Raw genomic sequence first — 14,564 nt, forward strand, 5'->3', positions numbered from 1 at the left:
GCAAACCTGCCAATTGGAAGAGCAGCAAGCAAGGAGACAAGGGCAGTAACCGTGGGGTCCCTACTGCAAATGACGTTGACACAGGTCCCTTCAACAAAGAGCAGATTGATCAACTCTTGAAGCTGTTACATTCCAGTTCCTCATCTAGTATTCCTAGTGTTTCCTTGGCACACACAAGTAGAAAACCTAAAGCTCTTTCTTGTCTACATTCCACTCCATGGGTTATTGATTCCGGAGCCTCCAATCATATGACTAGTTCTCCTTATTTATTTAATACCTATTTTCCTTGCTCTGGCAATGAAAAAATCAGAATTGCCGATGGTAGTTTTTCATCTATTGCAGGAAAAGGAATTATTAAACTAACCAGGAAAATTCATCTCAATTTTGTCCTTTTTGTTCCTAACTTGGCCTGCAATCTTTTGCCTGTTAGTAAACTTTGCAAAGATCCTAACTGTCATGTTACTTTTTTTTTAATCCCATTGTGAATTTTAGGACCAGAACTTGAGGACGATGATTGGGCGTGCTAGGATGATTGAAAGTCTTTACTACTTTGATAAAATTTCTTCTGGTAATAAAAAAGTTCAGGGCTTTAATAGTACTAGTTCAATTCCTGTTCAAGACACAATTATGCTATGGCATCTTAGACTAGGACATCCTAGTTTTGCCTGTATGAAACGTTTATTTTCTGAATTATTTAAAGGAATGGATTGTTCTTCTTTTCAATGTGAAAGTTGCATCTTGGCAAAAAATCATCGTTCTACATATTTACCAAAACCCTACCAAGGATCCAAACCTTTTTATATAATTCATAGTGATGTTTGGGGTACATCTAAAATTTCTACTCCATCTGGAAAAAAATGGTATGTTTCCTTTATAGACGATCATACCCATTTGTGTTGGGTTTATTTGATGTACAAAAAATCTGAAGTGGAATATTTATTCAAAAACTTTTACACTATGATTGAAAACCAATTTCAAACCAAAATTGACATTTTTCACTCTAACAATGGCACTGAGTATTTCAATGAGCACTTGGGGGATTTTTTGAAAACCGAAGGTATTCACCACCAATCTACTTGTCGACATACTCCTCAACAAAATAGCATTGCTGAACGTAAAAATAAACATTTACTCGAAGTAGTACATGCCATCATGTTTTCTATGCATATTCCAAAATACTTATGGGGTGAAGTTGTTTTGACGGCATCCTATTTGATAAACAAGATGCCTACTAAAGTATTAAAGTACCAAACACCCCTTGAGTGCCTAAAAGACTTTTTTCCCAACACTAGATTACATTCGGACCTCCCTGTCAAAGTTTTCGGATGTACTGTGTATGTTCATATACCTACTCAATTTCGCTCAAAACTTGATCCTCGGGCTGTCAAATGTGTTTTCTTGGGCGATACCTCTAAAAAAAAAAAGGCTATAAGTGTTATGATCTTCTCACAAAAAAGATCTACGTGAGTATGGATGTCTCCTTTGTTGAAAACAAACCCTATTTTTCCAAAAATTTCCTTCAGGGGGAGAAACATGAAGATGAAGACAATTTTGGGGATGTTTCTGTCCTCTCAGGAATCACAAGTTTCTGATAATGGTCACTTAGGAGATTCTGGTTCTTTGATGCCAAGTAAAGGGGTTTCTTGGGCAGGGGGAGAATTACTACAAACTAATTATCATGATCTAAATTCTGAGTTTCAGGTTTATAACAGGAAGAGATTTCATCAAATGAACAAAGACTTGAATGTCAATTCTGCACAAAACCAGTCTGAAAACCCGAGAAATGGCACTGTAAGTTCAGGAAATCCCACTTCAACATTTAGTCCACCTCCTTCCACTTTACCTAATAGTTCTCAAGTTGATTCTTTAACTATTTCCATAGCAATCAGGAAAGGTGTTAGAAGTTGCACTAAATATCCTATTGCTAAATATCTCTCTTGCCACAGACTATCAAAGAATCATAAGGCTTTCACATCTAGGATTTCACACATGTTTGTGCCAAGGAATATATAGGAAGCTTTGGATGATCCAAACTGGAAATTAGAAGTTATAGAGGAGATGAATGCTCTGACGAGAAATGGCACTTGGGAGATAGTTAACCTGCCCAAAGACAAAAAAGTAATAGGGTGTAAATGGGTGTTTACAATAAAATGTAAAGCGGACGGGAGTGTTGATAGGTACAAAGCCAAACTGGTGGCTAAAGGCTTCACCCAGACTTATGGGATTGATTATCAGGAGACTTTTGCTTCTGTTGCAAAAATAAACTCTATCAGAGTCTTATTGTCTCTTGCAGTAAATTAAGATTGGCCTCTACACCAACTTGATGTCAAAAATGCGTTTCTTAATGGTGATCTTGAAGAGAAGGTTTCATGAGTTTGCCATCGGGATTTGAAAATAAACTTGGGAGTGACAAAGTATGTAGACTGAAGAAATCCCTGTATAGTCTCAAACAGTCCCCAAGAGCATGGTTCGAACGCTTTGGAAATGCAATTACCAGTTATGGCTTCCTTCAAAGTTAAGCAGATTGCACTATATTTTATAAACACTCAAAAAATGGTAAAATTGCAATTTTGATTGGTTATGTTGATGACATTATTTTAACTGGTAATGATGAGACAAAGTTAGCAATCCTCAAGCAGAAACTTGCAAAGGAGTTCCAAATCAAGGACCTGGGGATCCTAAAATACTTCCTTGGAATAGAGTTTGCAAGATCCAAAGAAGGCATCTTTGTTAATCAGAGAAAATATGTTCTTGACCTTTTTGGAGAAACAGGTTTACTTGGTTGCAGGGTGTCAGAAACTCCCATTGAGCCTAATGTGAAACTATATGCTGTCAAAGCTGAAGAAGTAAAGGACAGGGAACAATATCAGAGACTTGTTGTGGACAGATTAATCAACTTGTCTCATACGCGACTTGATGTTGCTTTTGTAGTAAGTATGGTGAGTCAATTCATGCACTCACCAAGGTCAGAGCATTTTGAAGCAGTCTACAAAATCCTAAGATATATGAAAGGGACTCCTGGAAGAGGCTTACTGTTCAAGAAACATAGCCACCTACAAGTTGAGATCTACACTGATGCAGATTAGGCAGGAAGTGTTAATGATAGGAGATCTACTTCAGGCTACTATTCTTTTGTTAGGGGAAACCTAGTCACCTGGTGAAGTAAAAAACAAAATGTGGTGGCTAGAAGTAGTGCAGAAGCAGAGTTCAGAGCTGTTACTCACGGAATTTGTAAGGGAATGTGGATCAAAAGTATACTTGAAGAACTGAACAGTCGAAACCGATAAAAGTTTATTGTGACAACAAGGCTTCCATCTCTATTTCTCATAATCCGGTGTTACATGATCGTACAAAACATATAGAAGTGGACAAACATTTCATCAAGGAGAAGCTCGATGCTGGAATAATATGCATGCCATATCTTCCAACAACTAAACAAATTGCTGATGTTCTAACTAAGAGTCTTCACAAGAAGCAATTTGATAAACTTATTGGCAAGCTAGCTATGGAAGACATCTACAAGCCAGCTTGAGGGGGAGTGCTGGAAATATGCTCAAATTAAGGAAGATTTGGCCTTGATCCTAGAATATTCTAGGATTTATGTTTTATGTAAATATAGTAAGTCAAAGATGTAAATTAGGATGCTGTCAATATTTAGTTTATTTCCTTCCTTTTTTGTTCATAATCCTCTCTTTAAAAGAGGATGTTGTTCTTGCTTATTGTAATCAATCAAGCTATATGGTCTTTGATTATTTCTAAGACAATGGTTTTGGCATGGGAATGGTTGATTTCATGTGGATGGTTCATCCAAAATATTTATTTACGCATGCATTGAAATACGTGCATTGAAATGTTGTTTTATGTAATGCATCATTACATGTTGTGGTTATGGTATTGGCATATGTGTTGGACATGGGTAGTGTCTCCGGGATGTTTTTGAGTGGGAACGTAATCTCTGACATGATTGTGGTGAGCCGGGTTCCTACGTTGATATTGACCCTCCTGTGTCGGGAGTGGTAACGATTATTTCCGAGATGTCGGAGAGATGCGTTGATGTTGCTCTTCTTAAGCTAGGATTGTGTTATACCAATGTGTCGATGTGGTTATGTTGCCTTTAGAGATATTGCTCTTTTCTCGTGGTATGGGTTAAGCGCTGTATGAGATTCTCTTGGGCTGGGTTATGTCAAGATATGTCAGTTGTTCATGGTCTTGCATATATTCATGAAAATATTCTGATCCCTCATTTAGATGATTGAAGATCTAATTTAGACTATGTCCCTGGAATATTCAAACGTTCCAGGTGAAAGCAGCAGCGCCAAGGGAAATGAGGTTATCGAGATGTAGCCATTGATTACATTGGAGACCTTTAGCATATATTTTGATTATGTTGAGGTGATTTAGTAGTGTTTGCTAAGGGATTAATCTCTATGTATTTTGTTTTGAAGATGTCATATTAAACATTGGTACGGTTTCTATATTATGAATAAAGGAATTACGGTTATGTATCATTTGAGGTTTCAATCTTGCTTTTGCATTTACGTTGATATTACCTGTCTTAGCTTATTGATTATTAAGTTTGATATGCTGAGAAGGTGAAACGGGATTGTTGGGGAAGGATTATGTTAAGTGTATATGGAAAAAAATATATATATATATATCCTCGATATCTCGGGTTAACACATACTAGGGAAAAATGGGGTGTTACATCTCCCCCCTATGTTATACCAGTCAAGCATCCGCTCACATTTCCTCAACCACCACTTGGGGTTGGTCCCTTTGAACACAGGGATCTCCATCCCCCCGGATGCTGAGGATTGCCATGAACCTCACACCCTCTACCCATTATTGCTTCCATTTCTTCTTTCGGTTCGACCTCAATTTTAGAAGTCCCATTCATACGATTCATCCTATTATTTTTGTAAAATTGGCTTTGTTCTATCCCTAGGAGGAATCGTGAGCAATTCTTACCGAATTTTGGCGAGTAAACATCACCATAAATTGTTGTAGTTATGCTCCCATTTCTTCTCTCATCTGCTTGATATCCTCCCATATTTGAGAGAAAGCTCCATCCAACCTCCTTTCCAACCCCTCGATTAAGCCTTCCACCTTGTGATCTACTGCCATGATTGCCTCATGGTTTTATTTGGACCCAAGCTCCTATTGGTCCACTCGGTTCTGGAACTCAGACATGGTCAAGCTAACTTGTTGCAGCTGTGACTCAAAGTTCTTCATGCGGGTTCCTTTTGCCATTGCACCACCCTCAAAAAGAACTACGACCAGGATTGAGCTTTCATACTTAGACAATGGTTGCTATGAGAAGTTAGAGGTAGAACTCCAACCTGAAACTTAATAGGTGGAGGGATTCTCCTCCTTATCTATAGTCCTGGTCTCCCTTGCTAGGGTAATGTGGGATTCTCATACACATCCTCCCCCCCCCCCCCCCCCAAATGCCGAAGCTTCTTCAGTAACTGATACATGCCCAGGTGATCGGGCAGGGTACTGGTCCATGACCATGACTGAGGGTAGTCTCCCAGCCAAGGGTTGGCTCTGATACCATGTGAGAAGTTAGAGGTAGAACTCCAACCTGAAAAGCTAACTTAACAAGTGGAGGGATCATCTTCCTTATATATAGCACAGGTCTCCCTTGCTGAGGCAATGTGGGATTCTCATAGTTGCTCCCCTAATTCGGCATGAATTAGAAAGATGCAACAAGGGAGAAACAGAGTAGAACAGAGAGAAGGAAGAGAGATGAGAGAAGGTTGAGGAAGAATTTAGAATTCTTTCTTTGATATTCGATGATCTCCTCCAAGAGAGCCTTGGGAAGTATATACATCTTGACAAAGGGACGTTGCCACAGTAGATTTATAGAAGAAAATTGAAAAGTTGGTATATATTTCTCTTACTCTTCACAAGGAATGGTTACATTATATATAGGAGAAAGAAACCAATCAAATCCTATAACTAAGGAAAAAGAAGGAATCCTAATTACATCAATTATTAATTTACATAAATCAATCAATCCAACAATTAAGATTGATTATAATCAATCTCATAGATTGTAGGATAATTGAGATTGATAATCAATCCCATAGATTGAGGAATCAATCAACACTCCCCCTTAAGCTGGTTAATGAATATCAATCATTTCCAGCTTGCCTATAAGTTCCTCAAATTTCTTGATAGGTAGTCCATTTGTTAATACATTAGCAATCTGATTTTCTAAGGTAACAAAGGATATACAAACTTCCCCAGCTTCCTACTTTTCTTTAATGAAATGTCTATCAATCTCAACATGTTTGGTCTGGTCATGTTGCATAGGGTTACGTGCAATACTGATTGCTGATTGCTTATCACAAAACAACTTCATTGCTTTATAGCTAGAGATTTTTAGGTCTTCTAGCACTAGACCGAGCCACTACACCCTATTTTTTACTCCTCCAGGATACCAAGTTGCCTCCAAGAAAGACACAATACCCTATAGTTGACCTTCTATCCACCAATGAGCCCCCATAGTTAGCATCTGTATCAATGTTCTAAAAGGCGGCCGCCGCGAATCAATCCAAATCGGCACCCCTAGGCGTCGTCGGGCCGAATCGGCGCCTAGCTGCCTGGGTAGTCGCTTGGCCTAGGTCCCGCGCGACCTGGGCCGATTATCATTCCCTCTCTCTCTCTCGTTGTTACTCTCTCTAGCCGCTTTCCTGTTCATGGTCTCTCATCAGACTTGTTGTTGCCATCAAACTCGTCGTCTCTCTCTCTCTCTCTCTCTCACCACCAATCTCATTGTTTCTCTCTCTCTCTCTCTCTCTTTCTCGCTGCTAATTGGGCCATTCTCTCCCTGGTGGTTCTCACTCTTCTTCCTCCGATACGTATGGCCATCTTCCTCCTTGCTCCTTGCTTCTTGCTGGGCCATCTTCGTCAAGAAGCAAGCATCTTCCTCCTTACTGCTTGCTGCTTGCAGGCAGGCAATAGGCGCCCTAGGTGCTAGGCCTCCGTAACCGCCTGACTAACGCCTAGCGCGTTTTAGAATACTGATATGTATACCCTGCAACTTCTAATTCCTTTCCTAATTTGAACAACAAACCTTTCCATAGAGTTGCCTTTAGATAGCATAATATCCTCCTCACTGCTTGCATATGTTCCTCAGTTGGATTATGCATAAACTGGCTCACCAAACTGACAACAAATGCTGTTAGGCTTGGTGTGAGATAGGTAAATCAAACGGCCTACCAACCTTTGATACCTTCCTCTTTCTACCACCAAACCATCAGCATTTCCTAGCTTCAAATTAGGCTCTAAGGGAGTATCTGCTGACCTGCCACCTAGCATCCCTATTTCCTCCAGCAATTCCATGGTATACTTTCTTTGGGAAAGAAAATACCAGCACTAGAGTAGGCTACTTCTATTCCCAAGAAGTACCTAAGCTTACCCAGATCTTTGATATCCAATTCTCGGGCCAAATCCTTCTTTAGCTACTGTTGCTCATCAAAGTCATCCCCGATGACAATAATGTCATAAACATATGCAAGCAATGTTGTGAGGCTGCCCTCCTTCGAATGCTTAATAAATAGGGTGTGATCTCCTCTACTTTGCCTATGTTCCATGGTCTTCATTGCTTTAGAAAATATATCAAACTAAGACCTTGGGGACTATTTTAACTCTTAAAGAGCTTTTTTCAGCTTGCAAACTTGCCCTGTAACTCCATTATTGAAACTAGGAGGTGGTTCCATTATTCAAAGGCTTTTCCATGTGAAAAAGGTTTCAAGATAAAAGGGATAAGCCTTTTCCAACCAAACAGCGGTCGGCAGTTGCATCGGCGGCCATGGGAAGGGGAGAGGGAGGAGAGAGCAGGCGAGCAAGGCAATGGCAAGGTTTGCAAATTTGCAATTTGGGCGAGGGCATTTCTGTCTTTTTGACGCCTTCGATAACCCCCTCGGTAGAATCTGTTGGGCAGTGTAGAAGAGCCCTTCTACTTATAGTCCATGTTGCAGCAGCTTTTCAAAAAGTAGCCATTTTGGCAGTAGTCATTTCAACAGAACAAAAATTGTCACGTTTTTCGAGTTCTATGTTTAAAAAACATGGTTTCCTGAACTGACGCTTTGAAGATTGTTTTGAAACATCTGCCTCTTTATCCTGACACCCCACATGGATTTCTGCACAAAAAAAAAAAACTGATTGGATAAAAAGTAGGCATGGTGTTTAGCTGAAAAAGGTATCTAATCAAAAGCCATCTCTTTTGAGTTTTGGCTCCAAAATAATTGAGGAGAGGGAGACCTTGAAAATTTGAATTATTTGAGAGATTTTCCAACTTAAATAATAATACTTGGTTTTCATTGCAAATTATTGATAAAATAATAAGAAGTTTTGAACCATGAAAATGTTGTTCTGAAACAGTATGCTTGTATTTTAGAATTTGTAAATCAGATTTAGTTTCAAATCAAAAGAAAGTAGGTTTCAAAACTTTTTGAAAACAGAAACCTTTTTGATCAAGCAGCTAGTTTCGAAACATGTCAAGACTGGTTTCAAAACTTAATGTACAACATATAGTTTTGAAACTATAGTCTGTGTTCTGAAAGTAAATGCTGAAATACTGGGGAAAAAAAATGTTTTCTCCATAATCAAAAAATCTGACTCAACAGTAGTTTCTTATAAATTTTAGAGAAAGGGGCAAAAAGTGTTATGCATTGTTATAAAAAAAATGTGCTAAATTTTTTTACTTACAACCACCACTAATGGTTGCAGTTCTCACCATCCACACACCATGACATCATCAATATCGGAGTTACTGCTTCCACTCATTTCCTGTATACTATCACCACCAGGGCACCAAGGACCACTATCATTGTCAGTGAAGCCACATTTTATTTGCCTACCACCAATACAACCTACCACAGCCCCTTTGCACCATTCACCCACAATAATGCCACTGACCATCACTACCACCATTGCCTATTGCCTCTATCACCCACTGCTGCTGCCACCAACCTCATTCTCCAGGATCATCCACCCCTGCCCCTTGCAGCCCCAGCATCAACTATGGTACCCATCTGAATCACCATCTTCAAACATAATGAGCCAAAATCCATGTAGCCGAATCCATGCTTGGGATTAAGGCTTGATATGTTGTTTTTGAGCAGTTAAAGTTTCAGAATAGTTTAGTTTATACTTGGCATGTGACATTATTATCTGCAAAAGTTTTCTAAAATGATTTTGTTTATTGCATTATTGTTGTCAGTCACTGCTGTCTAGAAATCTTGTAAGCTAGTATGCTTTTGGAAACATTTGTGTGTTGCAAAAAGAGAAAACCAAATTGCAAGTTTTGGGTCAACTACTCAAGCAGTTCATTTTCTAGTGCAGGAATGTGCAGCTGCTTTGGTTTTCTTCAGGACAAGATATGCTGCTTTAGTTGCTTCACGTGTTCTTCAATCATCAAATCCCATGCATTGGGTCACAGATCGGGCTCCAGGACCACTTGATGTCTATTGGAAAAATCTTTGTATACCATACAAACAACTTTGGATTCGAAAGCTAGCAACTCGCATCGCTTCTATCGTTTTGACGCTTTTATTTATTGGACCTGTGGGTTTTGTACAAGGTCTCCTTCACCTAGAGGGTCTCCAGAAACGATTTCCTTTTCTGAGAGGAGATTTAAAGAAGTAAGCATGTTATTGTCATATTTTTAGAAAGCTTCTCAAGGCTTGCCTCAAAGCCTGATTGTCCTCAATTGCCTTTAGTGGAAGGCAAGGGCGTTATTAAGCATTCATGTGCATTGCATGCTTTTATGCATCTTTTGTCCTTTATGATGTGTATGGTCCATATGCCTCAGTTTCTTTTTAACTTTCTTCAATTCAATCTTGTAACTAACCAAATATTGCTGAAGTTATTTTATCTATATCTAGAAAATGTATAACTGTAAATGTGCATGAATGCACACTATGTCTATGCAGCAGACTCCATATAACTCATATCATTTACATTACCTGTTAACAAATGTATATAGTTATAGTTTTATATTTCTCTTGAAGAAGATACTCTTTTACTACTTTTGTGTAAACTATACACTCTCTCTGTTTGATAAACTCTATGTATCTCATATGATTTAACATTATATGCTAACAAATGTATATAATTGTTTTATATTTCTCTTGAAGATGACACTCTTTGACTACATCAGCATAAACTATTTTGCTGATGAAATATGAAATAATTTCTTTATATTAGCAGTTGTGCTTAATTTACAAGTGAATTTTATTTGTTAAATTAAGTTGCAGCTAATTGTTCTTTTCTTCTTTTATTTGTATCTATTAATGTATTTTTAAGTAGAATGTATGTGCTCCATGGCATGAGGTTTCACCCTCACCCTTGAAAAAGGATGCCTTTTTTCACATACAATTATATTTAGAAGTTTGTAGTCAATTACTAAAAATGCTGATCTTTTGAACCTCAAAAGGCTTATTCAACTTCCATTATGGTAGTTTCTTACATGGATGTCTGTACTATAGTCAAATAAATTTGACCCTGAGAATTTGTTGAGGAAGAAATCCCAATGAAAAGGAAGAATTCCGAATTAAAAGGGATGACAAGAACAGGTGGTTTGAATAAGAGATAAGGTGATAAAGAAGAAGAGGATGAATTCAAAAGAAGTTGCAGCCATTCCTAAAAGATAGGAGAAGAACTACCTTTCAAAGTTTAATCCTATCTTATCTGTTGTTGTAAATTCAAATTTGTATTTTGAATTCCTAGATTTTAGGAGATAGCTGATAGAAGTTTTTTCTGTATTTAAATGCATCATACAATCTAATGAAGATGTGAAAGAGTTTGTTCCTTTCACCCCTTTCTACTTAGAGTGTTTCTTCCTAAAACATCTAAGTTTGTTCATGGTATTAGAGCCACCGGTCCGATGACTGCATACCTAGTTCTTTTCTTCACACAAGTTGCTCCAAGATGGCCAGTTCCTCGCCAACTAGTGAAGACTCCACTACTTGCCCTACATCCACTAGATCCTTACCACCAATTGTTGTCCCTATTTCCCTTGATCACCACACCCTTCAAATCACCCAACATAAGCTAAATGGGACTAACTTTTGGGAGTGGTCCCAATCAGTTTTGTTGGTTATGAAAGGGAAAGGAAAAGTGGGGTATCTAACCGGGGGAACCCCAAAACCAAATCTTGAAGATGCTAACTATGAAGCATGGGATGCTGAGAATTCCATAGTTATGGCTTGGCTCATCAATTCCATGGAGCCAAAGATAGGGAGGACCCATCTGTTTTACAAAACAACCAAAGAAGTATGGGAGTCTGTACAAAGTCTTTACTCAGACATGGAAAACACAACATAGTGTTTTGAAGTTCGATTAGCTATAAGGGCCACTAGCCAAGGTAATCACTTGATAACCGAATACTATAATATGTTGTTCGAATACTATAATATGTTCTATGACATCAGTTGGGAGTGTACCAAAGATGAAGTTAAGTACTCTAAAATGGTGGAAAAGGAACGAGTATTTGACTTCCTGTTGAAATGGAAAAGAGACAAATCCCTTGATTAGTGGGGATTGGCTCCAATCCCTTGATTGTGGGGAAGGAGACAAATCCCTAGATTAGTAAGGATTGGCTCCAATCCTTTGATTAGTGGCCTAAATCTTTGATTGATTGATTATAGTTTAGAATTAAAATATCCCAATTTGCCATATCCTCCCTCTATAAAAAGATAGGAATCATGTTGTTTCATTTATGGTGAAATAAAAATCCTTCTTCTCTTAGCTTATATGGTATCTAAGCAGGGAAGTCATCCTTACACCATCAAACCTTAAGCCAAGTAGCCTATCTCAGTTGCTGTCATTGCTCCTGTCCACCATCGTTCGTCCCTGGATCCTTGCCTGCCGACACACCTAGATTTGGTCCTTGTTGATAACTAGATCTGATCTATCTCTTGGTGTTGTTCTTACTGCTTCTTTTGCCACCATGTCTGACGTTGCATCAACTGCTCCTACCCATCAGCCACAGTTTGATCAGGTTCAGTTCCGAGTCCTTCGAGTCTCCTCCGACTCACACCCGGTACAAATTACTACTATTCATCTTAATGGCACCAATTTTCTGCATTGGTCCTAATTTGTTCGTATGTACATTCGAGGACGGGGAAAGATCGATTACTTAACCGGTGCTACACCGGCTCCTAACAGTAAGGACCCAACGTATGAAATTTGGAATGCAGACAAATCAATGGTGATGACATGGCTTGTGAACTCCGTGGAGGAAGAGATCAACCCAAACTACATGTGCTTTTCTACAGCAAAAGAACTATGGGATGAAGTCATCGCCATGTACTCTGATTTGGGCAATTAATCCCAAATTCTACAAACTTAACTTGAAGCTCAGTGAGATTCAGTGAGGTAGCGACACTATCATCACATACTTCAATTCCTTGAAGTGTATATGGCAAGATCTAAATCTCTTCAACACTTATGAGTGGGAAAGTCCTAATGATTGCAAGCATTATCAACAAATAGTCAATGCTAACCAGGTGTTTAAATTCCTTGCCGAACTCAATGTTGAGTTTGATGAAGTCCAAGGAAGGATCATTGGAAGAAATCCTCTTCCATCACTAAGTGAAGCTTTTTCGGAAGAACAATGGCGCAAGTGGGTTGTCCGAAAATATGGCGCTTGTTACTGCTAATGCTAATGCCGGTGGACGGCATATTTCTGGTTAAGGAAAAGCTAAAGGGAAGCCTCGTGTTTGGTGTGATCACTGTAACAAACCACGCCATACTCGGGAAACTTGCTGGGTGCTTCATGGAAAACCAACCAACTAGAAACCCAAACAGAAGTGCTCCCAACCCACTACTAATGAAGCTGAAGCGGAACAATTCAACAAAGAGTAGATTGATCAACTTCTGAGATTGCTAAAGCCCAATCTATCACCCGGTACACCCAATTGTTCATTGGTCTATTCAGGTAGAAATTTATTTTCCCTATTTGGTTCCTTTAAATCAGTTCCCTATATTATTGATTCAGGAGCATTTGATCATATGACCGACTTGTCACATCTATTCAACTCGTATATTCCTTGTTCTGGTAGTGAAAAAGTAAGAATACCTAATGGTAGTCTTTCACCTATGCAGGTAAAGGTCTCTCTGGCAATATTGATCTTCAATCGGTACTTTATGTTCCTAAACTTGCCTATAATATTTTTTCTAACAGTAAACTCTCAAAAGACTAACTGTTTTGTTATCTCTTTTTTATTCCTATTGTAGTTTTCTGGACCAAAACTCGGAGAAGACGATTAGGAGTGCTAGAGAGATAAGTGGACTCTACTATTTGGATAGGGATGTCTTCCGTCATAAAAAAGCTCACAAATTGAGTGGTAATAGTTCAACTTCTGTGTCTACTCAAATAATGCAATGGCATCTTAGGTTAGGCCATCCTAGTTTTCCTTAAAACATGTATTTCCTAAGTTGTTTAAAGGAGTGGATCCTTCTATGTTTCAATGTGAAAGTAGTCATTTATTTAAAGATCATCGTGTTAAATTTATTTCAAAACCCTACTGCCCTTTAAAACCATTCTATTTGATAGATAGTGATGTTTGCGGACCCTCAAAGGTTTCCACTTCATCTGGTAAAAGGTGGTTTGTAACTTTTATTGATAATCATACTAGACTTTGTTAGGTTTACTTACTTGCAAAGAAATCATATGTATCTCGAATTTTCAAGGATTTCTTTCATATGATTGAAGCTCAATTTAACACAAAAAATTGTATTCTTCGATCAGATAATGGAACTGAATATTTTAATGAATCTTTGGGAGTTTTTTTGAAAGAAAAAGGAATTTTACATCAATCCACTTGTCGTGAAACCCCCCAACAAAATGGTATTGCTAAACGCAAAAATAGACATTTACTTGAAGTAGCTAGGGCTATTATGTTTTCCATGAACGTTTCCAAATACCTCTGGGGTGAGGCGATTTTAACATCTTCCTATCTCATCAATCGAATGCCTATTCGTGTTCTAACCTTTGAAACTCCTTTACATTCTTTACAAAAATTATTTCCCATGTGTCGACTATATTCTAAGTTACCTTTGAAGGTCTTTGGATGCACTTGTTTTGTTTATGTTCCACAAATATTACGTTCCAAATTGGATTCTATAGCTGAAAAATATATTTTTCTGGGCTATGCTCCCAATAAAAAAGGATACAAATGCTTTAATCCTATGACCAAAAAAACTTATATAAGTATGGATGTGTCTTTTCTCAAGACTCAACCTTATTTTTCCAAAAATCCTCTTCAGTAGGAGAATATAAATATTGTGGAAGAAGATAAATTTTTGAATCTTCATGTTGAGGACAATACTTCTTTAAAAATCTATGATCCTCTTCCAACCATGTTTGATACTCCACTACACCCTGATAAACAATTCGAGGAAACAAATGTTCAAAAAAGTACGAAACAAGATGTGTTTAGTTCACAGGTGCCTAGCATGTTGGGATTGGAACTAGGGGGAGAATTACCACAAATGGATCAAAACAATCCAAGAACTGGAGTTTCAGTTTTATATGAGAAGGCAAACTC

At 38.3% G+C, this 14,564-nt stretch overlaps 1 protein-coding gene across 1 annotated transcript in view; it reads left to right on the forward strand.

Moving 5' to 3' along the window:
• The window catches only part of LOC127812470 (CSC1-like protein RXW8), a 69,173-nt gene that overhangs the window by 37,597 nt on the left and 17,012 nt on the right, over nt 1-14,564 (forward strand). Inside the window, exon 6 of the mRNA XM_052352865.1 lies at nt 9,355-9,653. Within this exon, the coding sequence (XP_052208825.1) occupies nt 9,355-9,653 (299 nt within the window). The remainder of the gene's footprint in view (nt 1-9,354; nt 9,654-14,564) is intronic.

Source organism: Diospyros lotus, chromosome 11 (assembly GCF_014633365.1).
Source record: "Diospyros lotus cultivar Yz01 chromosome 11, ASM1463336v1, whole genome shotgun sequence".
Classification (NCBI taxonomy): domain Eukaryota; kingdom Viridiplantae; phylum Streptophyta; class Magnoliopsida; order Ericales; family Ebenaceae; genus Diospyros; species Diospyros lotus.